This window comes from Schistocerca serialis, chromosome 5 (assembly GCF_023864345.2).
Source record: "Schistocerca serialis cubense isolate TAMUIC-IGC-003099 chromosome 5, iqSchSeri2.2, whole genome shotgun sequence".
Classification (NCBI taxonomy): Eukaryota; Metazoa; Arthropoda; class Insecta; order Orthoptera; family Acrididae; genus Schistocerca; species Schistocerca serialis.
Genome location: NC_064642.1, coordinates 69,797,493 through 69,823,646, shown reverse-complemented (window position 1 = coordinate 69,823,646; position 26,154 = coordinate 69,797,493). Strand labels below are relative to the sequence as shown.

General features: G+C 45.0%; 1 protein-coding gene across 1 annotated transcript in view; it reads left to right on the top strand.

The window, feature by feature from the left end:
* The window catches only part of LOC126480799 (uncharacterized), a 747,086-nt gene that overhangs the window by 680,710 nt on the left and 40,222 nt on the right, over positions 1-26,154 (top strand). The window contains exon 6 of the mRNA XM_050104114.1: positions 24,522-24,596. Within this exon, the coding sequence (XP_049960071.1) occupies positions 24,522-24,596 (75 nt within the window). The remainder of the gene's footprint in view (positions 1-24,521; positions 24,597-26,154) is intronic.

The following is a 26,154-nucleotide window of genomic DNA, read 5'->3' as shown; positions in this document are numbered from 1 at the left end:
TTTGTTGTTTTAAAAGAACAACTAGCCTATCAGTAAAGTGTTTAAGTAATTGATAAGTAAGGGCGCCACAAATTGAGGAAGTCAGTAAAACGTTGGTCCATCTCTGGCATTTATGCAAGCAGTTATTCGGCTTGGCAAAGGTTGATACAGTTGTTGGATGTCCTGCTGACGGATATCGTGCCAAATTCTGTCCAATTGGAGCCTTAGATCGTTCAAATCCAGAGAAGGTTGGAGGGCCCTGCGCATGATGCCCCAAATGTTCTCAATTGGGGAGACACCTGGCGATTTTGCTGGCCAAGATAAAAGTTTGGCAAGCGCGAAGACAAGCAGTAGAAACTCAGGCCTTGTGAGGGCGGGCGTTATTTTGCTGAAATGAAAGGCCAAGATGGCTTACCATGAAGGACAACAAAACGGGACATATAATATCGTGGACGTACTGCTGTGCTGTAAGGTTACCACGGATGACAACCACAGGGGTCGTGCTGTGAAAAGGAATGGCGCCCCAGACCACCTTCCCTGGTTCTTGGGCCATATGGTGGGCGGGCGACAGTCGGGTTGGTATCGCACAGCTGTCCAGGGCGTCTCCAGACACGTCTTTGGCCTGGAATCTCATTGACTGGAGTAGAACTGTCTTCAGACCCCATGAACAGCGAAGACGTGTCTGGAGGTGCCCCGAACAGTGGTGAGATATCAGCCTAACTCTCGACCGCCTTTCGGAACGACAAGCAGCAGTGATAGTCCGGGGTGACATTTCTTTTCTTTGGTTGTCATCCGCAGTACTCTTAGAGCACAGCAGTACTTAGACGATATTGTACTCCGCGTTTTATTGCCGTTAATGACAAGCCATCCGGGGCTGAACTTTCAGCGAGATAATGCCTGCGTGTCTTCGTGCTTGCCAAACCGTACATTGGCCAACAAGGTCGTCGGGTCTCTCGATTGGAGCATTACGGGCAGCCCCCCCCCCCCCCCCCCCCCCAACCAGCCCGCGAGTTCGACGATCTAACGCGCCAGTTGGACAGAGTTTGCCACGATATCCCTCAAGAGGACATCCAACAGCTCTGTCAATCAATGAAAGCAGAACAACTGCTTGCGTAAGAGAGTCAGAGGTGTACCAACGCGTTGTTGCTCAATTTGTGAAGCTCTTTCTTTTGAATAAATGATCAATTTTTTTCCGAAATTGTAATCGTTTGTCTGTCTGTACATATACATCACATGCACCGATTTCCGTCCCGTTCGGTTAATTCCTTCGAGGTGCGTCGTTTTTTCTTTGTTTTAGAGTGTATTATGTATATATTGTATATACTATAAAATATAAATAGCCCGTGTCTGTCCCGATGCTTATTAGAGTATCGTGTAAAACATTGAACTAAATCGAAGAGATTTTCGAGATTTCTATTAACAACGTTGCCTGATTATACAGGGTGATTCAAAAAGAATACCACAACTTTAAAAATGTGTATTTAATGAAAGAAACATAATATAACCTTCTGTTATACATAATTACAAAGAGTATTTAAAAAGGTTTTTTTTCACTCAAAAACAAGTTCAGAGATGTTCAATATGGCCCCCTCCAGACACTCGAGCAATATCAACCCGATACTCCAACTCGTTCCACACTCTCTGTAGCATATCAGGCGTAACAGTTTGGATAGCTGCTGTTATTTCTCGTTTCAAATCATCAATGGTGGCTGGGAGAGGTGGCCGAAACACCATATCCTTAACATACCCCCATAAGAAAAAATCGCAGGGGGTAAGATGAGGGCTTCTTGGAGGCCAGTGATGAAGTGCTCCGTCACGGGCTGCCTGGCGGCCGATCCATCGCCTCGGGTAGTTGACGTTCAGGTAGTTACGGACAGATAAGTGCCAATGCGGTGGCGCTCCATCCTGCTGAAATATGAATTATTGTGCTTCTTGTTCGAGCTGAGGGAACAGCCAATTCTCTAACATCTCCAGATACTGTAGTCCAGTTACAGTAGCACCTTCGAAGAAAAGGGACTAAAAACTTTATTGGCTGAAATGGCACAGAAAACGTTCACCTTAGGCGAGTCACGTTCATACTGAGTTGTTTCCCGCGGATTCTCAGTGCTCCATATACAGACATTGTGACGGTTGACTTTCCCGTTAGTGTGGAAAGTTGCTTCATCACTAAACACAATCTTTGAAACGAAAGATTCATCTGTTTCCATTTGAGCAAGGATAAAATCACAGAAATCGATTCTTTTAATCTTATCAGTTGCAGACAGTGCTTGAACCAATTTCAGACGATAAGGTTTCATAACTAACCTTTTTCGTAGGACTCTCCATACAGTTGATTGTGGAATTTGCAGCTCTCTGCTAGCTCTGCGAGTCGATTTTCCTGGGCTGCGAACAAATGCTTGCTGGATGCGTGCTACATTTTCATCACTCGTTCTCGGCCGTCCATAACTTTTCCCTTTGCACAAACACCCATCCTCTGTAAACTGTTTATACCAACGTTTAATACACCACCTATCAGGAGGTTTAACACCATACTTCGTTCGAAATGCACGCTGAACAACTGTCGTCGATTCACTTCTGCCGTACTCAATAACACAAAAAGCTTTCTGTTGAGCGGTCGCCATCTTAGCATCAACTGACGCTGACGCCTAGTCAACAGCGCCTCAAGCGAACAAATGTACAACTAAATGAAACTTTATAGCTCCCTTAATTCGCCGACAGATAGTGCTTAGCTCTGCCTTTTGTCGTTGCAGAGTTTTAAATTCCTAAAGTTGTGGTATTCTTTTTGAATCACCCTGTATATAAAATGTGTATTTATATACAGTGTATATTAAAATATGTAGCTAATGAGTATCCAAACGTTTATTAGACTTTCGTGTGAATGTTTGAAGTAATTCTGTCAAGAATGTCTCGAGATTTTTGGTAGCAAGTTCGTCTTTAGGTAACAGTGTGGATTAAAAATATTAGCAATTTTGCAGCTACATTCCAATATTTGCACCGGCGATTTTATGTAATCACAAAGTATTTGCTATCGACTCGAAAATGGAAGGAGCAAGTTCACGTTCCTTCACATTGGGTACGTTCGGGAGAGTTGCCCCGCTTTTTTTTCCAGCATAAAATTTGAGTCTTGCTTAAGTTTTCCTCGTATTTCCGGCAGCATGTTCGTATAGTGTCATGTAAACATAATTGCAGTATATTATAGAGGCTCTGCCAGTTAAAATACAAGATATATGCCGGCCGGGGTGGCCGAGCGGTTCTAGGCGCTATAGTCTGGAACCGCGGGACCGATAAGGTCGCAGGTTCGAATCCTGCCTCGGGCATGGATGTGTGTGATGTCCTTAGGTTAGTTATGTTTAAATAGTGCTAAGTTCTAGGGGACTGATGACCTCAGAAGTTAAGTCCCATAGTGCTCAGAGCCATTTGAACCATTTGAACAAGATATATGATAAAATGGAAAATATTTATGCGTGTTCCATCTCATCCATAGGTGTATGGGTTAGATCCACAAATGTACTTGGAGAGATGAACCGTATAAAAATGGCTATACATGAAGAAAAGAGTGAGTTAAAGTTACATATTTTCATCTGAAAGTGTGTTGTAATGATCTCAGAATTATACTACTGAACCTTTAGTCTAAAACCAATTTCATCGGTTTATTGTAAATCTTAATTGAACATAGGCTTTTTTAATGAGTTGTTGGTGTTGTTAAAGCTTTAGCCTGTCTTTCTCTCAGTACAGCAGTTACACTTATTAGCAAGTGTTGAACAATATTTATGTGAACATAGACAACAGGAAACACGTTGAATCCAATCGTCATTTGTGCTAGTTTCGTAATAGATTTCACCACATCCAACTCATTCCTCTCCATCCAATTCATCAAAGTTATTTTCGTAATCTTCTGCGGTGTCTGTTTTTCTCTGCACTAGCATTTTTATTTTCTGTTTCTTTTTTTTTCCTAACCCTCTTTTTTTGTACAGTTTCAATATTTTCAACAGAGTGTAGTCCACTGGATACAGTTGTTGTATTCCTCTTAAAATTCATGATTTTATCAGTAGAAGGAACAGGTGATATACCTTCCAAAAGTTTTGTCTTTGTTGGCTTAGGAGTAGTCACTTCTGAGGTGATAATCTTGGAAGTTTTGGGTCTAATAAGAGTGAAGTCGGAAGTTAAGTCCGTGAAGGAATTTGACTAGTGCAGGTAACTCTGCTCTTTCGCTGCGCTTGGGACCACTAGATCTTTTGATGAGCTTGGAAGTGGTTGGTTGGCTTCTGTGTGAGATTCTGCTACTCCATTTGTTGGTACAGACGCATCTTGCGACAAATAAGCATAGTCTGGGTTTGCGGCCACCTTCAGTGGGCTGACTGCACATGCCGTGAAGCTAAATTTAATTGTGCTCCATCATTCCCACACTAAAACAATTGGTTCATATTTCCGAAACAACACCGATCCATCTCCCCCGATTGTCTGGGGGAGATGGACCACCCCTACTCCCCCCTGCTTCTATCTGCAGGCAGCAAATTCGGTGGCCATTTTAGGTTAGTTTCGTACCTACACGTTTGCCAAACTCGCAGTAAAAAACTGCACCAATATTGTGCAAATTAAGCATTAATACTAAAATTATGCAACTATACTATAAAACTTTTCGTGTTGCCAGAACAGAGAATGTGACTTTTCTCCAGAACTAACATGAAAACGACTGCAGCGCGTTTGCACCACGCTTCTTCATAAAAGAACTTCCTCGCAAGTAGCGGGAGCTGCTCTGTAGCGGCGCATTTGTGAAATACGCCACTGGCCCGTCTCACCCAGAGCTCCAACTCTCCCGGACGTACCCCAAGTTTTTTCAAGGTTACTCTGAAGTAGTCCATAGTCTCTGGACTTAGGATTTTGTTCGTAGCTGTTGTTCAGCAGCTGCGGTGCGTATTCGTTTCGCCAAACTAAAAATCAGTCGTCAGCTGCTCCCTTCCCGGCATCGTAACCTGAACTGCCAGCGTGTTCTCCAGAATATTGAGAAGTACAATGAATTGCCACTAGTCCGTCAGCCATAGGCTCAACTATCAGCTGTTACTGAAACAGAATTCTTTTCCTGCATTTCTATGTAATTTTAATTTATGCTTGACCGACCGTTGACAATTTGGTCTAAGGTGTAACCGTTTTTTTATATGTTTATTTTGAACACTACGTATGATTTTTTAAGCTTCAGTGGATGCTAGAGCTACTACTTCGTTCATAAGCGTGATCAACTCAATTTATCAGATTTTTGGTTGCAATTCATCGCATATACTATAAACTTTCTGCAGTTGTCACAGTTCATTGATTTTTCCGCTTCTCAGCTAGTACAGTTTGTTTCTAACGAACTTCCCAAAATCACTCAAGGTAGTACTGGGTTGGTTTGTCTAGAATATACACAACCGATCCCTTCTTCCTTTGTCTGTCGCCTGTGCGCGTGCCCTATCAGTAATGACATCAGTTCCGACGAGAAATTAATGTTGACCATTCTTCTTTCTACAATATCATACTGAGGATTGTCGAGCTTGCCCTATCTAAATAACTGATCAAAATCATATATCACACATCATCACTGTCTTTAGAAACTGTGAAGAGAATTGGGCATTCAAACATCGCCTGGTGGTCTGGGACTCCTTTCGTCTGTCAGCATGATTCCAACCACCTACTTCTTTATCTGGTGACCGACTACAGAAGTTTAAATGGTTTTATTCATCGTCTAACTACAAATCTTCAGCGGACGCTTTAGGTAAATACATTAGGTAAACAAATCTTTATCTAACTGGTTGAGGGGCGTACATCGAATGAAAATGAAGACTGCTGGTGAATTTTCCCCTTCAAGTTCTTCTTCAAATGGTTCAAATGGCTCTAAGCTCCCCTTCAAGCCTAGGGGTTATTATTATTATTATTGCTCTAAATTATAGTGTTCCTTGTTTGTCCGCCAGTTCTTGTACGTTTTCCTGTATCCGATATTGTCCTCATACATTCCGTAAACCTTGTCACAGATTGACACACATCATAGCAACTTGCGGTCCTGAATGCATTGATTTGAAAATCAGTTAGAAAGATTAAGATGTCAGACTGGTCTGTCCTCAGATTTAGAGCCTTCGTACCGCCGAGTCAACGACGCCAACACGAAATTACGGTGCGGTGAAAACGTTGATGGCTTACGTTTTCAGCGGCATGTTGACAAGTTTCTTCCCGCTAGGCCGTCAACAGCGCCGCGCCGCCGTCGTGACTCCATACGCCTCTGCCTCCCCTCGCATCGCGCGCTGTTACGATGTGGGACGTAACTGACGACGCCCGGAAAGAAAACATTTCGCTGGCGGCTTTGGTGCCGGGTGGTTATTATCAGAGTGCAGCTACTCACGGAGGTCCAGCGTGGGGTGTAATTATCATATGGCAGCTAATAGATATGCCAATGGTTAATGGCGAACCGACTTACGCTGGAAAAATTTTAGTTTCAGTTTTGGCCGCCAGGTGCAGACCTGTCGCTGTACATCATCTCCTCGAGGTCTCCGGTGCTTGTATTGAACAAACTGTGTAAGCGACAGTTAATAATAAAATCAACATTATGTCTCTCTCACTTGTTTAACCTTTCCTGCGCCACGTTCCTTTCCTATTCCATTAGGCCTGCACTCACAATGCCCGATTCGCATCTGGTGGCCAAAATTGTAACTAATGTTTTCCACTATAAATCGGTTCCGCATTTACGGATTAGAAAATCTACGAAGTTTGGCTGCACAGCCTACACTGGACCTCTGTAGATGCACTTTAATAATTATAACCATCCAGTACAAACGACTATCCAGCGCGGCGTTGCCGTCCGCTTTGTCGCACATGAAGTGCACTTCTGCCAGTTGCTAATTTGAGTACCTGTCGAACGCTAAATACAGCACTCAGTGTACCTTTGTCTCGGAATTAGTATCTTCTGCCGGCCGCAGTGGCCGAGCGGTTCTAGGCGCTACAGTCTGGAACCGCGCGACCGCTACGGACGCAGGTTCGAATCTTGCCTCGGCCCTGGATGTGTGTGATGTCCTTAGGTTAGTTAGGTTTAAGTAGTTCTGAGTCTAGGGGACTGATGACCTCAGCAGTTAAGTCCCATAGTGCTCAGAGCCATTTGAACCATTTAGTATCTTCTGTCACGGCAGATACTTGCGGCAAGAAAAACGTTCCAGTCACTAATGGTTATTTTAAAATCCATAGCTCGGAAAAGAAGTATTTCCGGACACATTATTTCTTTTTTAATTGTCTACATATGGGGAATACTTATATGAAATTATGCAGTCTGGTTTTGAAATGCGCTGTATAAACGTTGCGAACGGTGGAACGAAATAATTTCGAACTCAGAATTCAGTTCTACCGTAGATTACCCAGCGAAGTATTTCATTGCCGAATTTTTGATACTTCGTATTGTTCATGGATGAGGCATTTTCGACCGCGGTGATGTGAAATGTAAGTTGCTTATTTCGATTCTAGTTGAAACATTCATTTCGGGCCGTCCTTATCTGAGAGTACCCAGCTTAGGATGCTCTGCCGTATGTATACTTTCTACCCTAAGTGTTTTGAGATATCCTGTAGAAACTCACGTGGTGTAAAGTCTGTACTTTGTATAAAGTGTTTCACAAAGTCGCCTTTTCAAAGCGAATTCCTTCAGGGCCGCTGACTCTATTGCGGAGCCAATGATGGACTTCATAAAGCGACACGCGCAGAAGCAGATGAAAGAAACGCGCGTCCGAGTCTCATCTGGCGCCCTGTGTGGTCCAGCACAGAGGGACGGCGCCGCAGTGGTCGCCGGCGGCGTATCGGCAGCCCCCCCCCCCCCCCCCCCCTCCCGCTGCCCAGCCTTGGCGGCTTCGTTAGCCACGACTTGCCGACAGAAGCGTTTTTCAGGCCCGTCCACCGCCGTTACGGGACTGCTGGCTGCTGCGTCCGATGCAGCTCTGCTGTGCAACCCTCCTCACCTCTGCGTGACTGCCGCAATATGCGTTCATTTGAACCCGCTCACTGTATTCAAGCCTTCTCGCTCTCCTACAAATCTTACCCCTCCTCTCTCTCTCTCTCTCTCTCTCTCTCTCTCTCTCTCTCTTACACACACACACACACATTTGCTTCCTTTACCAATTTGAACCCGCTCACTGTATTCAAGCCTTTTTGCTCTCCTACAAATCTTACCCCTCCTCTCTCTCTCTCTCTCTCTCTCTCTCTCTCTCTCTCTCTCTCTCTCTCTCTCTTACACACACACACACACACACACACACACACACACACACATTTGCTTCCTTTACCAATTTGACGGTTCCATGATGCTTCTGGTTGTGGTCGATAGTTGGCGCTTGACACTGTCATGAGCGTACGAAGTCTGACAAACAGGTCATCTAAATCTACATATCTACGTTGTTCACGATAAATCCAGTTACAAATAACCACAACAGAAGTGTCCCACATATATGTCATTTTTATTTTATATTCACCCTTGTGGGCGGCACAATAGGAAGGTAATGCTAAGAGGCGCACAGCGAAAATAATTCAATATTAGACACAGAGAAGCTCATACAGCCCATTTATTATATTGATGACAAGTCTCTCCAGTAAATTCTTTGTGCATTTATGATACGTTTTCGGTGTATTATTACACAGGGTATTTCAAAAAATTTCCCCGATTTCACAAACCTATGTCCTCTGCATGAATAAGTACATAAGAAACGATCAAAAATTTTCAGTTCGAAGAATGAACAGTCCAGAATCGGTATGCCAATCAGGCTACATCACCGTGAGTACTGAAGCAATCTTATCGACGCACAAGGTTGAATATAACCGTTTGATAAAACATCGTGTCCTGCTCTATGAAGAAACCAATATCTGCCTATACAGCACAGTCTCGTCCGACAGGAATCTTCGACCCTTCAGGGCTTCTTCTTCTTCGCCCCCCCCTCTCTCTCTCTCTCTCTCTCTCTCTCTCTCTCTCTCTCTCTCTCTCTCTCTCTCTCTCTCTCTCTGTGTGTTTGTGTGTGTGTGTGTGTGTGTGTGTGTGTGTGTGTGTGTGTGTGTGTGTGTGTGTGGTTTTTTGCGGGATAGAGGGATCAGGACTGTAGCACGGTTGCTCGAGTGTCGTTCTGCGTTACGACATTTGCGATATGGGGACGTTCGTTATCACCTTGTCGGTGGTTTTCGACAGACGTGCTGCCCCTTACACATTCTTCATTCTCCGACGGGTATCTATCGGTGTTTGTCATTCGACAGCCAAGAAACGAATAACGGCATGTTGGTCGTGTTTGGACGTATTTGGTAATAACGCCGCAATAGTCCACGTTTCCACATTTACCGCACGCACGTGAGAAAGACACGAATGCCACACTCATCCCTTGGCTACATGTCACTGCTTATACAATCGCATCGGAGTCGTGCTTTGTTGAATATGCGCTGCAGCAACGCCCTCAAACTTGGAACTTTTTGATGGCCCCTTGTAGATAGAAACTTAGTGTAAATTGTAACTTACGCAGTACAAATTTTTGGTTTGCAAAGAACCGTTCGATATTACAGGGGTTGTTTCTGTGGTAGGAGGATTGGAACGGGATGCACTCAAGTCTCGTGATATCAGTGGAGGAATTACTTGACCGAGAAGTAGCGACTCCAGCTCACGAAAAGTGCTAACGACCGGGAGAGCGGTGTGCTGACACCCCCCCCCCCCCCCATACCCCAATCCAATGACATCATTTGCAGAGGATGACACGGCGGTCGGTTGTTCGATCGGTGTTGATGTGCCCACCAGGGCCTGTGGACGGTGTCTGCGCCTACATATCTTTTAGCATGCATGCACAACCACCTTAGGGTGCTTTTTGCAAATATTTGTAGGTTTAAAGCTTTAGTTTATCTTTCACAGATGTTTCATATGCTCTCCACCGCACGCACGACAGACATCCAGAGATAGTCGGACTCGTCACACATCCGGTGATTATAATTCAGGTGCAGCTACTCACAGAAGTCCAATGTGGACTGTAATTATTATACGGCAGTGAAACCTTGTACGTATTGTACTACTTTAATACGGAACGGATTTACACAGGAAAAAAATTAGTTCCTATTTTGACCACCAGTGCCAGATCTGGCGCTGTACAACATCTCGTCGATGTCTGCGGTGCTCATGTTGAACAAATTCTTTAAACGGCTGATAATACCAACATTATGCACGCTCCTTGAGCTGTAGGGACGTTGTACCGAAAACCACGCCGCACAGTTATAACTGGATTTCACTTTCCGAACGAGGGAACGCTAGTCACCTTTATTTGCTGTCTCCCCGCCACATTTCGAAATGAATGAATGATTGAATGAATGAGCGTGCGAGCTAACTGTACCAGCGAGACTCGTACCAGCAATCACAAGAACTGGCAACTTACATCTGGCGCCAAGGTAAACTTCTAATTTCGATGCGTATGTTAAAATTTACTCCATGTTTTTATCTTCATTCATGTAAAAGCTATACTCTTGTGAACTCGCACGAAAGTCTTTGAAGCAATCTGTAATTTTAAATTAACCTAACCGCATCAAATGCGCACTTCAACTGCATAAAATAGACCATTGTCCCGAGTTTCTTTTTGCCGCGAAGAAGCTCTGTTTTATTGGTGGCGCCGGGAGCCAAAGAAGTTTTGGAACCGATGCTAAAGAACATTCAAAGTAGAGATTTGACGTTTGCTTCATCCTTTGAAAAGCGGGCGATAATTCAGTCGCGCGTCGCGTCAGACGGGTGGATCCTGGAGTCTGCATCAGAAGCCGAGACGGCGATGTCGCGGGCCGGTGCGGCAGATATTTTAACCCAGATGCGAGCGGCGGACACGACACTTTTAGTGTGACCGAGGCGACGTTATTTCCGGCGGAACGCTCCAGTGTTCCGGCTCCAGCGGTCCTGCCGAGCGCGGCACGTGCCCGTCCTCCGGCCTCTCTCGTCCCGGACGCACCTGTTGTCGGAAATCGTGTACCGCTCCAGCAGTCGGTAAACAAAGCGGAATACTTTGATCAGTAGGGCTATAAGACAGGATTCTTACGCACTATCACGTGCGTGCCATACTTCACAGATATGATTATCAGCATCTTAGGCTCATTCATCGAAACGTACTTACAGTTATTCTCAGGGGTGATGAAAAACCGCAATGACAGAGTCGAAAGTTGTTGTTGTTGTTGTTGTTGTTGTTGTTGTCGTCATCTTCAGTCCGAAGACTGATAGTCTAACCTGTGCAAGCCTCTTTATCTCCGAATAACTACTGCAGTCAACATCCATTTGAATCTGCTTACTGTATTCATCTCTTCTTGTCTCCATCTACAGTATTTACCCCTCCTCCCACACACACATACACATACATACACATTTTCCTCCAGTATGAACTGATGATTCTGATGTCTCAGAACGTGTCCTATCAACCAATCTCTTCTTTTCGTCAAGTTGTGCCCCAATTCTATTCAGTAACTTCTCATTAGTTACGTGATCTGCCCATCTCATCTTCAGCATTCTTCATCTCTACTTCAGCCATCATCAGTTGTTTTGCTGCCCAAATCGTAAAACTCATCTACTGCTTTTAGTGTGTCATTTCCTCATCTAATTTATTCACAATCGTCTGATTTAATTCAACTGCATTCAGCTACATTTGTTTTGCCTTGTTGATGTTCGTCTGATGTCCTCGTATCAAGACACAGTCCATTCCGTTCAACTGTTCTTCCAAGTCCTTTGCTGCCGCTAACAGAATTAAAATGTCATCGGCAATGTTTTTGGTCTTTCTCCCTGAACTTTGATTTCCTCTCCAAATATGTCCTTGGTTACACACACAGCGTGCTTAATGTAGAGGCAAAACAACATCGGGATAGTCTACAACCTTCCTTCACTCTCTTGACTACTGCTTCCCTTACATGTCCGTCGTCTCTTTATAATTACAGTCTGCTCTCTGAACAAGTTGTAAGTAAGCTTTAACTTCCTGTATTTTACCATGATGTCTTCAGAATTTTAAAGAATGCATTCCAGTCACCACTGTCAAAAGCTTTCTATAAGTTTACACGTGCTGTAAAAGTAGGTTTGCGTTTCTTCAGCCTAAGAAAGTCTTACGGCCTATATTCTCTCGCGTGTTCCTACATTTCTCCGGTACGCAAACTGATCTTCCCTGAGGTCATCTTCTAGTAGTTCTTCTGTTATTCTGTCGATAATTCGTGTCGATATTTTGCAGCCATAACATACGAGGACGTGCCTCCAAAATTTTATGTGAAAACTCTTGAAGCCTTTTACATAAAACAAGCCCCAGGTATCAGACGAACTGACAGTGTGGCACTTGGGCTTATCAGTTCCGGCATACACTTCATAAACAACAGAAACCTCCAAAAAACTTTATTCGGAACCGGGGAATTGGAAGCTTATTAATTTACTTCTGGAATACCGTTTGGGACGCTGTTTCAGCGAGAAATTATAACGTTTGTGTGAATAGTATGTATATGTTTTATGTATGTGTACTTGTTTCTGAACGGAGTATTGTTCTGATTTGAATTGCATGTGACGCTCCTGGGAGTGGAGCGGGCTATTCGAGATCCGGCCCATGAAAGCGTCGCGGTTCTATTCAGTCCATTATCAGACAAGCTGATAGTGGGACAAATAGGGAATCCCAATTGAGAATAAATGGGAGTGAGCTTACCAGTTCCGACAAACGCCTTTAGAACCAAGGGAAACCTCTCGAAAACTTTGGTCGGAACCAGGGGATTAGTGTACATTTCTGAATACAAACACACTGAGGTGGCCAAGTCATGGGACAGCGATATGCACATTTACAGAAGGCGATAGTTTCGCGTACACAGAGTACAAAAGGGCAGTGCTGTGGCAGGTCTGTCATTTGTACACAGGCGATTCCTGTGAAACGGTTTCCTACGTGATTACGGCCGCACGAAGGGGATTAACAGACCTTGGACACGGAATCATAGGGGGAGCTACATGCATGGAACACTCCACGTCGGGAATCGTTAGGGAATTCAATATTCTGAGATAGACAGTGTCAATAGTGTGCCGACAGTATAAAATTTCACGCATTACCTCTCACCATGGACAACGCAATTGCTGACGGCCTTTACTTAACGGTCGAGAGCAGCGGCCTTTGCGTAGAGTTGACAGTGCTAACAGACAAGCAACACTGCGTGAAATAACCGCAGAAATCAGCGCGGTACGTACGACGAACGTATCCGGTAGGACAGTGCGGCGAAATTTGTTGTCAGTGGGCTATAGCAGCAGACGACCGACGCGAGAGCCTTTGCCAACAGCACGACATCGCCTGCAGCACCTCTCATGGGCTCGTGATCATATCGGTTGGACCCTAGACGACTGGAAAACCGCGCCTGTATGGATGAGTCCCGATTTAAGTTGGTAAGAGCTGATGGTAGGGTAGGGTTCGAGTGTGACGCAGACCCCAGAAAGCCGTGGACCCAAGTTGTCGGCGAGGCACTGTGCAAGATGGCTGTGGCTCCATAATGGTGTGGGCTGTGTTTACATGGAATGGACTTGGTCGTTGACTGGAAGTTATTGAGTTCGGTTACTTGGAGACCGTTTTCAGCCATTCATGGACTTCATGTTCCCAAACAATGATGAAATTTATGTGGATGACGCATTGTCATGTCACCGGTCCACAATTAGAGCGAATGGTTTGGCTATCCAGATCGCCCGACATGGATCTCACCGAACAGGTATGGGAAATAATCCAGAGTTCCGTTCGTGCGCAAAATCGTGCACCAGCAACAGTCCCGCGATTATTGACATTTATAGAGGCAGCATGGCTCAATATTTCTGCAGGGGACTTCCAACGACTTGTAGAATCTGTTGTGTTGGCTGAAGAGCCAACACCGTGTTACTATTGGAGGCCGAAATGCACGCGTATTAGCTCACGCAGGCTGGCGTGAGGAGGGAAGGACTATACTGACGTGAGATTTGGAACATGACAAGGAATTAGAATTCAGAAAGCGGACGTAGCTAGTTTGATACTTAACTTTAATCCATTAATGATGAACGTCGCTCTTGACGGTACATGATTCACAATATTATCTGTTCAAAGTAACTGAATATGTCGCCTTGCTAGGTCGTAGCAAATGACGTAGCTGAAGGCTATGCTAAACTGTCGCCTCGGCAAATGAGAGCGTATGTAGATAGTGAACCATCGCTAGCAAAGTCGGCTGTACAACTGGGGGCGTGTGCTAGGAAGTCTCTCGACTAGACCTGCCGTGTGGCGGCGCTCGGTCTGCAATCACTGACAGTGGCGACAGGCGGGTCCGACGTATACTAACGGACCGCGGCCGATTTAAAGGCTACCACCTAGCAAGTGTGGTGTCTGGCGGTGACTCCACAGAATCCATGCCATGTCGAGTTGCTGTGCTCTAACGGGCAAAAGGAGGCCCGACACGTTTTTAGGAGGAATATCATGACTTACCACCTCAGTGTAAGTCATATATCAGAACAAATGACTGCGATAGTCTGACTCTGAGTTAACACATTGTCCAAAGCTATCGAGCTTGTAACTTTGGTTTACTTTGTTTTAATTAACGTTTGCTATTATTGTTTCGTAGCGCTTCTTTCACTGCTGCCAATTTCCTTTTTAGCATAGATTTAATTGTGAATTGCAACAGCTATCATATAAACGGATATCAAATTTTCGTGATGTAATTGTATTGTGAAGCGATGCTTTAAATATATTGAATGGCGTCGCTATCTTGAAATCTTTTTAGTAGTACAGTATTCCTAGAAATTCGTTTTACTATCACAACAGATTTCGAAACATGTTCAATAAGGTCTGAATATCAAAATGTGCGAAACAGTAATGGTTCAGTTTTGCAGGAGGGAAATTTTACTTGAGTATATACATGAGATCTATTCAAAAAATTCCGAAACTTTGTCCATAATTTTTTTGACGCATACCGTTTACTTCTTGTGCACGGTCTCCTTCGAAATACTCTCTTCCACAATTGGTACACCGCTTCCAACGCCGTTTCCCCTTCCGGAAGCAGCCCAGTCTCGGTACGCCCCTTGTTTGATCGCGCGAAGCACCGTCTGCAAATTTTATTTCGTCCACCGTTGCAGATCTTCGTCTTTCAACGTGGATTTCAACTTAGGGAATCAAAGTTCGCCGGGGCTAGGTCTGATCAGTACGGAAGATGAGGCAGCGCAGTGATTTCGTTTTTTGTGCAATAGTCACGCACCAACAGGGATGAATGTGCGGGTGTGTTACCGTGATGGCAAGAACCATGGATTATCTAGCCACATTTCAGGCCGTTTCCTTATCTCACTTTCTCGCAGGTGTCACAACACGTCACGATACTACCATCGAGTAACAGTTTGTCCCTGTGGCACGAATTCATGGTGAATTAAGCCTTGGGCAGGCGTCGAAGGGCGTCCTGAACGAGGGTCGTCTTTGACTTCCGTCCGGCCATTTTTATACCGTGTGGACCATTCGTAACACCGAGTACCGCTTGAGCACTCCTCATTGCAGACTTTCTGCACGTGGTGCGTCTCTGTAAAGGTTTTCTTGAGCTTCTCGCAAAATTTAATGCAGACGCATGGCTCCTCCAACCCTGCCATCTCGAAATTCGATTTTGTGTAGCATATTTCATAGCTTTCGTCCCATTCAGTCCTATGAAAAAAGCTGCTGTCAGTCTGAGGCATAGTCCTTGAAGATACTTGTTGAGGTTGGTGTGCCAGTAGAAAATAGTGCCTACCCAGACAGTCTGCTGTTTTCATGTTGGTACCGAGCTTTTAAATAGGACCTAGCATGGTCTCTCGGCCTCACTTTTGTCGGTGTCCTGTAGCTGTGAACACGTAACGTCCATCACCATCACAACGCGGACAACTGTTAGCCTACAGGCTAGCTAACAAGGTGACTGAGCTGCGTGCCAGGCTCCTATTCAGCCGTTGATTTGAAAATACGAATATAGTCGTACCTTTCACTCTCTAGCTGCCGCTACAAGTTCATAACGATTTGATAATATCATTGCACAAATCGATTGAGTCTAGATCGTATCTGATTGTTTTTTCAGCGTTTCCGTGTGACTTCCACACGAGTGAAATACATCTTACATTATTGAATGTAACATGCTATACGTTATTGCCTCTCACATATATCAGTTATGGTTGATTTGTGACTGTCCCAATATGCTCCCCCTTCGTCCCCTTGCGCTCAGCCCTCAAATGAATTACTTGATTTAAACGTGTAATTTTGTTCGTACATTTTTTAATTTCCCTTCTTCTTTTTACATTTTTCTAACACTGTTTTTGTAATTAATTTATCCGTCTACTTATAATGTATGCTTTTATCGCCACTACAACGATATAACTATACCACCTGTTGACGTATGTGGGTAGTTCGTTTTTGAAATGGCAGCCCGCCGTCAGTTGAATACTGATGTTGCGAATGTAATTACGTGACACAATACTACATATTAAGGCATTCTAAGTGAATTGTGAATATTGTTAAATGTTTTGCACTTAAGGCCTTGTTTACGTTGTTCCTATGCTTGCAAGGAAAGTACGTTTCATTTTTATTTAGTCTCAGGAAATTTAATTTTTAATAATAAATGATCTGTTGATTTTTAGCTGTCTAGTAAAGCAGTGGTACAAGACGTGTTCAGATATTCCGTTTTACCACTTATTGTTATTACAACGTTATCAGGATAGCGTAATTGTGATGTGGAATCTGTTCATTCCAAATACACAATTATTCTCTTGTCCATTGTGAACCAGTAAGTCAGGGCTGTGTGTTGTCCACTGTTACAAAACAGGAGAGGAACTGACAAGGGGACCGCGCCTGCTCATCATCACCGATTTCGTCCAAATGTATGGTATGTGCAGGGCTTGGCCAGATATACAAGCGGCAGAAGCGGGAGCTCCAAATGACCAAGCTTTTAGAGGGGGGGACAGCATTTTTGGCGAGGGTCGGGCGACGCATGAGCCATCTTAGCGTAGTTTCCAGGCCACGATTGGCGCAGCGGAAAGACTACAGAACGGTAATCCGAGGGTCGCGGGTTCCAGTCCTAATGCAGGTATTTTTATTTTCGATTTTTACTGTACTTACACTGCAAAAAACGCTCAGTATTTACTAATATTTTCACAAAAGGCATGAAAGGAAAGGCCAAGGAAAACTTGGAATGAAAATAAATTTCGAGGAAGGGATTCTGAGGCGTTCACGATTATCATTTTATTTTACAGTTGATAAGCTGTTATACAAAAACAAGCTTGTTTGACATTCATACGCTGTTCCCTCTCATCGTACAGTTTGCTAGTAAACCACAGTAACCCTTCATTTCACCAAATACTGGCGAGGATAGCTTGCCATGTACAATGTATTTTGAGGCAGTTTTCTTAGGGTGTGCTTTGTTTTTCTCTCTAGACGCGATAAGAACGGTTCTGAAGCTTTTTGATCAAATTCTTAGCTGACGATTCGCAGTGTTGCTTTAGCTGTGTGTATTTAATAGTGGCCGGCCAGTGTGGCCGAGCAGTTCTAGGCGCTTCAGTCTGGAACCGCGCGACCGCTACGGTCGCAGGTTCGAATCCTGCCTCGGGCATGGATGTGTGTGATGTCCTTAGGATAGTTAGGTTTAAGCAGTTTTAATTTCTAGGGGACTGATGACCTCAGATGTTAAGTCCCATAGTGCTCAGAGCCATTTGAACCATTTAATAGTGAACGATGACAGTCCATCCTCGTTCTGAGAAATGTCGTGGTATAATTGTGGATTTGCTTACTCTCCTCACGAATCAGTGAACGGAAGAAATTTGTTGCTCTACAAATAGGGTTTCATCACATCAAGTACAATATACTAAGCATTAACTCGGTTTATTTGTAGTGCAAGTGACGTAAAAATTGAAAATGACAAAAGTCTTCCCATATGGCACTCAATACCACGATCCTCGCATTACCGTTGTGTACGCTTTCGGCTATGCCAAATATTGCCGGCTGGTCCCGGCGGAGGTTCGAGTCCTCCCTCGGGCGTGGGTGTGTGTGTTTGTCCTTGGGATAATTTAGGTTAAGTAGTGTGTAAGCTTAGGGTCTGATGATATTAGCAGTTAAGTCCCGTAAGATTTCACACAGATTTGAACATTTTTTTAGATATTGCCTCGAAGTTAAGCTAACGTAAGTGGTTCATGCGTCCTCTGATTCGCACCAGAAATGTTATTTTTTTCTAAATATGGTCTGGAACCCCCCACTTCTATCACTTTATCTCTGACCAAGGCCCGCATGTACCATAAATCTGGACGAAATCGGTGATGGCTAGGCGCGGCCCCCTTTAAAGCGAACCGCCGTTGCCGAGCGTGGAAGCAGCCGCTGCGCCTAGGTAGGCATGCAGCCCGGCGGCGCCGCTGGGCGTTGTGGGTCGGCAGCAGCGCGCCGCACCGGCTCTTGGACGGCGTCCCATTCATAGGCGGGCCATTCACAAGTGCGCGGCCAGGGGGCGGCCGCCTGCCGCCGCCATCGATCCGATCTGTCCGGACAGCGGTCCGCTACAGGACGGCCCGCGGCCACGCATTCATCCCCAGACGCACACAGCGCAGGCCACTGTCGAAGTCTTAAATTGAATGTAAATACAGGCTGTCCCATTCAAACCTCCCAGATTTGGAAAACCCCACAGTAGACACGACAATGAAAAATGCACCACATTGTGGAGTATCTCAAAAAATTTGCACTACTGCTCATTAAAATTGCTACACCAAGAAGAAAAGCAGGTGATAAACGGGTATTCATTGGACAAATATATTATACTAGAACTCACTTGTGATTACATTTTCGCGCAGTTTGGGTGCATCGAGCCTGAGAAATCAGTACCCAGAACAACCACCTCTGGCCGTAATAACGGCCATGATACGCCTGGGCATTGAGTCAAACAGGCCTTGGATGCCGTGTACAGGTACAAATGCCCATGCAGCTTCAACACGATATCACAGCTCATCAAGAGTAGTGACTGGCGTATTGTGACGAGCCTGTTGCTCGGCCACCATTGACCTGACGTTTTCAATTGGTGAGAGATCTGGAGAATGTGCTGGCCAGGGAGCAGTCGAACATTTTCTGTATCCAGAAAGGCCCGTACAGGACCTGGAACATGCGGTAGTGCATTATCCTGCTGAAATGTAGGGTTTCGCAGGGATCGAACGAAGGATAAAGCCAGGGATCGTAACACATCTGAACTGTAACGTCCACTGTTCAAAGTGCCGTCTATGCGAACAAGAGGTGACCGAGACGTGTAACCAATGGCACCCCATACCATTACGCCGGTGATACGCCAGTATGGCGATGACGAATACGCGCTTCCAATGTGCGGTCACCGCGATGTCGCCAAACACGGATGCGACCATCATGATGCTGTAAAAAGAACCTGGATTCATCCGAGGAAATGACGTTTTGCCATTTGTGCACCCAGGTTCGTCGTTGAGTACACCATCGCAGGCCCTCCTGTATGTGATGCAGCATCAAGGGTAACCGCAGCCATGGTCTCCGAGCTGATAGTCCGTGCTGCTGCAAACGTCGTCGAACTGTTTGTGCAGATGGTTATTGTCTTGCTAACGTCCCCATATGTTGACTCAGGGATCGAGACGTGGCTGCACGATCCGTTACAGCCATGCGGATAAGATGCCTGTCATCTCGACTGCTAGTGGTACGAGGCCGTTGGGATCCAGCACGGCGTTCCGTATTACCCTCCTGAACCCAGCGATTCCATATTCTGCTAACAGTTATTGGATCTCGATCAACGCGAGCAGCAATGTCGCGATACGATAAACCGCAATCGCGATAGGCTACAATCCGACCTTTATCAAAGTCGGAAACGTGATGGTACGCATTTCTCCTCCTTACACGAGGCATCACAATAACGTTTCACCAGGCAACGCCGGTCAACTGCTGTTTGTGTGTGAGAAATCGGTTGGAAACTTTCTTCATGTCAGCACGTTGTAGGTGTCGCCACCGGCGCCAACCTTGTGTGAATGCTCTGAAAAGCTAATCATTTGCATATCACAGCATCTTCTTCCTGTCGGTTAAATTTCGCGTCCGTAGCACGTCATCTTCGTGGTGTAGCAATTTTAATGGCCAGTAGTATATTTATTTATCATCAATAAACCTCTACATGTGAAACCATTTGTAGCACGAAGAATATCGAGTCTATATTCAGCTTCTTGCCAAGTTTTTTGTAACATTTCCTCTATTATTGTTGCAATCGCATTAGTGATACGATGTGCAACGTAGGAATATCGTCCACTTTGGTCGCATACACGCGGATCGTTCACGAATCCCCACATGAAGAAATCAGGCGGCGTAATGTCGGGTGAACGTGGTGGTCAGACAATGGGTCCTCTGCGTCCGATCCAACGATTGGGATGTTTCCTATCCAGGAACTTGCGAAAAGCCGTTGACCAATGCGGCGGAGCTCCAGCTTGTTGAAAAATGATGTTGGGTTGCAGGTCTTGTATCTGAGGGTACACAAACTGCTCCAACATGTCCAGATACACTGACCTATTCACTGTTTGTTCCGGGTAGAAGAACGGTCCAGCAATCCTTGTCGTGCATTAGCCCGCACCAGACGTTTATTTTAGCACTATCACGAACATGTTCAATGACAACGTGCGGCCGGCGAGGTGTGGCCGAGCGGTTCTAGGCGCTTCAGTCTGGAGCCACGCGACCGCTACGGTCGCAGGTTCGAATCCTGCCTCGGACATGGATGTGTGTGATGGACATGGATGTGTGTGATGTCCTTACGTTAGTTGGGTTTAAGTAGTTGTAAGTTCTAGGGCACTGATGACCTCAGATGTTAAGTCCCATAGTGCTCAGAGCCATTTGAACCATTTTTGACAGCGTGCGGATTTTGCGAACCCCAAATCCGAACATTATGCCTATTAATCCTTCCTGATAGATGAAAGGTTGCCTCATCGGAGAATAAACATCTTTCCAGGAAGCTGGCATCCACATCAGTGCGCTGCAGCACATCCGCAGCAAATTGTTGTCGGCTTGGTTTGTCGTTCGGCGTCAGATGTTGCAGAATTTGCACTTTGTAAGCAAACATACGAAGACGCTGGTGAACTACACGATGCAATGGTGATCGAGGTGCATCAAGTTGCTTAGATGCTTGACAAATTGACTTACGTGGGCTTCTGAGAAACGTTTGTCTGATGCCCTCCACTGTCTCTTTTGAAACTCCGTAACGTGCACCGCCAGAATGTTTCAGAACACTTCCTGTTGCTAGAAATTTCCTATGCCATTCCTTAATTATTTTCACATCAGGTGGATCACATTCATACACACGACGATAATTTCTTTGCACAGTAATCGGCGATTTTGTTTCTGGAAACCACACTACTACTTGCACGCGCTGCTGTGGAGTCCCCAGTTTCACTTCATGCGACCATGCTGCTCTCTGGCGACGATACTTGGCACTTCTGGCACGGGAATATAAATTTTTCACGTCGTATCTACTGTGGTTTTTCTCTCCTGGGTCCTTGAAATCTGGGAGGTTTGAGTGGGACACCCTGTACTGATAACTGCCACCAACCACTTATCAAATACAGTATTTCTTTATTTCCATTAACGGCACTGCCTGACAAAAAAATGAAGACCTGAAAAGGGGATGAGGAAAAGAAACGAAACGTCACTGGTTGAGAGGGTACGTGATATTCCATAATTTTTCGGGAGTGCATCTGGTATATTATTAACTCTTATGCTTATATTTCGTCTGACAACCTTTCAAATTTTCTCAAGATCAGCCGCTTGCAAGCCAAATTATCAGCCGTCTGGCGCGGATGCATGCACTGATTCGGTTCGGAAGGTTCTCATGAAGCCGTTGTATCCTCGTCTGAGGCAAGTTGGCTCACAGTATTGCTGTACTGGCGCTTGATATTGCGAATACAGCTGCTGGGAGGGAGCCGACGTCCGAGCTAGCCCCGCATATGTTCGATAGAAGACAAATCTGGGCCCTTGCTGTCCACGGGAGCACCTCAATATCGTGCCATGCGTGAACGAGTGCTGTCCTGTTGAAAAGTGGCACAGCGGTACTGCCACTTGAGAGATAATACACTGAAGAACCAAAGAAACTGTTACACCTTCCTAATGTCGTGCAGGGCCCCCACAAGCACGAAGAAGTGCCTCAACACGACGTGGTATGGACTCGACTAATTTCTGAAGTAGTACTGGAAGGAATTGACACCATGAACACTGCAGGGCTGTCCATAAATCCGTAAGAGTAGGAGGGGGTGGAGATCTCTTCTGAACAGTACGTTGGAAGGCATCCCAGATATGCTCAATAATGTTCATTTCTGGGGAGGTTGGTGGTCAGGGAAAGTGTTTAAAGTCAGAAGAGTGTTCCTGGAGCCACTCTGTAGCAATTGTAGACCTATGGGGTGTTGGCCTACTGGAATTTCTCAAGTCCGCCGGAATGGACAGTGGACGCGAATGGATGCAGGTGATCAGACAGAAGGCTTACGTAGGTGTCACCTGTGCGAATCTTATCTAGACGTATCAGGAGTCCCATATCACGCCAGCTGCACACGCGCCTCGCTACTACAGAGCCTCCACCAGCGTGGACAGTCCTCTGCTGACATGCGGGGCATCAGGTTGTTTCCATACCCGTGCGTGTCCATCCGCTCGATGCAATTTGAAACAAGACTCGTCCGACTAAGCAACATGTTTCCAGTCTTCAACAGTCCAATGTCAGTGTTGACGGGCCCAGGCGAGGCGTAAATCTTTGTGTCGTGCATTCATCAAGGGTACGCGAGTGGGCCTTCGTCTCCGAAGTTGCGACATGAATGGACTATCGTAGCACGCCTCCCGTCAGACGCAAATTCTCAACTTACACCACTCACAATAAATGTTGTGCCCCCTTTCATTAGCCTTATTACTCGTGGCTTCTCGCCGATTCCCGTAGAAGTTGGAGCTAGGTGAGCATCTGCACTGAAGGGATCAATGGCTGTCTTCGCCTTAATTATGTATGTGCAGTGTTTGTTCTTTCGGATAATTAAAACAAAGAGTACCAGTCATTACTCCTGTGGAAATGCACACCAAGCTCGAATTGTTATGAGAATTGGCGAGATGCCACGGGTAATGATTCTAATGAACAGGGGCAGTACATCCGTAGCGTGTGGCATCAGTTGAGAATTTGGGTCTGATGGTGTGGTATCAGTTGAGAATTTGGGTTTGACGGAAGGCGTGCTGGGGAAGTCTGTGCGGTTGTGGTGTCCACTGTGTCATCCAGAGGTCTGAGAACTTGCGTAGGAAGTAGGAGACACGAGTTTGAGTACCGGTCTCTCACAAATTTTCTACGTGCCCCATTAATGTAAATCAGTGCCCATTGGCAGCTAATGTCCTGAAATAATTTGCGTCTTGATTCATACTGGCTTCAGGATAAAAATGGTGTCTGTTCTTTTGGACATGTCCGAAAGAACAAACACCACATTTACGTAATTAAGTCGAAGACGGCCAGTGATCCCTTCAGTGTGGATGAACACCAAGCCCCAACTCCCGCGGGAATCGGCGAGATGCCACGAGTAATGAGGCTAATGACCAGGGGCACTACATCAGTAATATGTGGTATAAGTTGAGAATCTGAGTGTGACGGGAGGCGTGCTAGGGTAGTCTGTGTCGTTGCGGTGACCATTGTGTGCGGATGGGTAGTGGTCAGCACATCTGCTTGGTAAACAGGACACCCAGATTCGAATCGCTGTTCTGGCACAAAATTTCTACTTGCCCCATTGATATAAATCAGAGCCCACTGACAGCTAAGATCTTTAGTTCCTTCGTGTCTTGCATCATTTTGACCAACAAATGTTACAATTAAGTGTGTGCTACAATCCTGCCGTAAGAGACGAACTCCAGTATCCAAAATCATGCTTCAAACGTGAATCTGAACACCCCCCCCCCCCCCCCCCCCCTGCATCCCTCTTCTAAAGATGAACCTGAAAAGCCTTGTAAACTTGTTAATGGAAATAAGCAAGTATTTCATAAGTGAGTAGCCGCAGTTATCATTTTTATATTCAGCTAATATGCAGTCACGGAGTTCCGCAATATCCATAATGGATAAGTTTAATCTGGTTTTTTTTTCAGACATATTTTGCCTTAATTTAGTAAAGCGTCTTCAGTGGCCTGAAATACATATACATTTTCATTTAAATAACACATATTCTGGCAGTGTGCTTAGAAGCTACAATCAATTCTGCCCCTAGCTATTTTTTTTCTGAAATGAATGTGTTTTATTGCTTACAGTACGCTCTGAACAAGAAAGTGCCAGGACCTGAGCTGTTTGTAAGTGTTGCAGTTAAGTGAAATTGCGTAGACTACTTATTTACGGCCACTGAAGACGCATTAACAAATGAAGGCGAAACGCTTCTGGAAAAATGTAATTGCATTTATTCAATTGCAGTTTTTAGGAGAATCAGTTACGTTAAGTCTTAAGATACCGATCTTCAGTTTACTTATGTGGTACAAAGTGAATAATAATGTCAGCCGATAAAAATTAACCTCATCAGAGGAGAAACATGCAAAAAATCTAATATCTGTATTTATTGTTTTCAGTTGCGGACTGAAAAGGAGAAATATGAACAGTGGAAAGACCAGCTGGAGAGGGAGAAGAACGAGGCCTACAGACAGGTAAATAAACACGCAGAAGCTCCTAATTACACATTTTGTTAGCCTTTATCCAGTATACACAATTGCAAACAAGTTTTTATTTAAAAATGTTAATTATTCACAGGGATATCTACGGCCAGACAACTTGTCTGGCGTAGCAGTAATAAACTATTAGGTTGGTGCATAAGTTCATAGTGGTTTTGTTTTGCATGTTAGTCTTCCGGTTGCTGTAGGTTTATTTATCGGTGGTCATTTTTTATTCGTAGTTCACTGTTGCTATTTGAGTTTACGTATTGTCAGTTCGTCTTTTGGAGATACTGAGTGAAGCCGTGGACGTTAGAAAATGGAATGCTAAGTAGTGAAATCGGAACATTTCTAACATATTCTTCTATTTTAGTTCAATACAGGGGTGACAGCGGCGGACGCACCTAGAAACATTTGCGCCATGTATGGGGATAATGCCACTGGATAGAGAACGGCAAGAAAATGGTTTTCTCGTTTGTAGGAGGGTCGTTTTGACATTAGTGACGACTCCACGTTCAGAGAGACATTCGGGAGTTGATGAAGATCGTTGAAACGCATTAATCCGCAATGTTCTGCATCAGTGTACTAGAGGACAGGCAAATGTGGTGAACTGTGATCATTCCACCATCATGTGACATTTGCATGCGATGGGGAAGATTGAAAAATCGGGTGCATGGATATTGCATGAACAAAGCCAGATTCACAAAAATCAGCAGGTGGCCACATGTTCATCTCTGCTCGCTCCTCATCAACTGACTCGTGAACAACACCGGCCATTCCTATTCTGTATCGTTAGTGGTAACGAGAAATTGTGTCTTTACGCCAACATGAGGAAAAGACAGGAATGGTTGGGCCCAGACAAAGCAGCAACACCCCATACAAGGTCCTGCGCGCATCCACAAAAAGATAATGTTATGCACGGCGAAATAGCGACGGCGTGGTGTTGCTTCCCCGATGCGTAACCATCACTGCCAACATTCAATGTCAACAACTGAGACGTCTTGCAAGAACAACAACGAGGAGGACTGCGTAAAGTGGTGCTACTCCACGGTAACGCCTGCCCTCATTCTGCTAGACTGATAAAAAACACTGTACGGGAAATGGGTTGGATTTTCACCTTTTCCACCGTGTATCGAACAGCCTTCAAGGAATTTCCTTTCCGAATGAAAATGCTCTCCACACGAGTTCTTCAACTCAAAACCACGTATTTTCTACAGTACCCGAATCGAAAAGGTACCCCTGCGTTGGTAGACGGTTGTAAATAGTGAAAGACAGTATATTATATATGACTAAATTCTCTGTCATGTCTCTCCATTGTGTATATTAAACTTGCGGAAAAACGCTGTGAACTTATGCACCAACATTCGTCGTGAATCAGTCAATCAATTAGTGGAAACCGTTTAAAAATCCCCGCAGCAGTTCCTGAGACTAGACTTCAGACACAGACAGAAAATCGCGGCGGAGGAGTTTAATTTACGTGGATAGATAATAGTCCAACCAGTCAGTTATATTTACATTCGATTATGTTTCAGTGGCTGTGTTTTATGCAGTACAC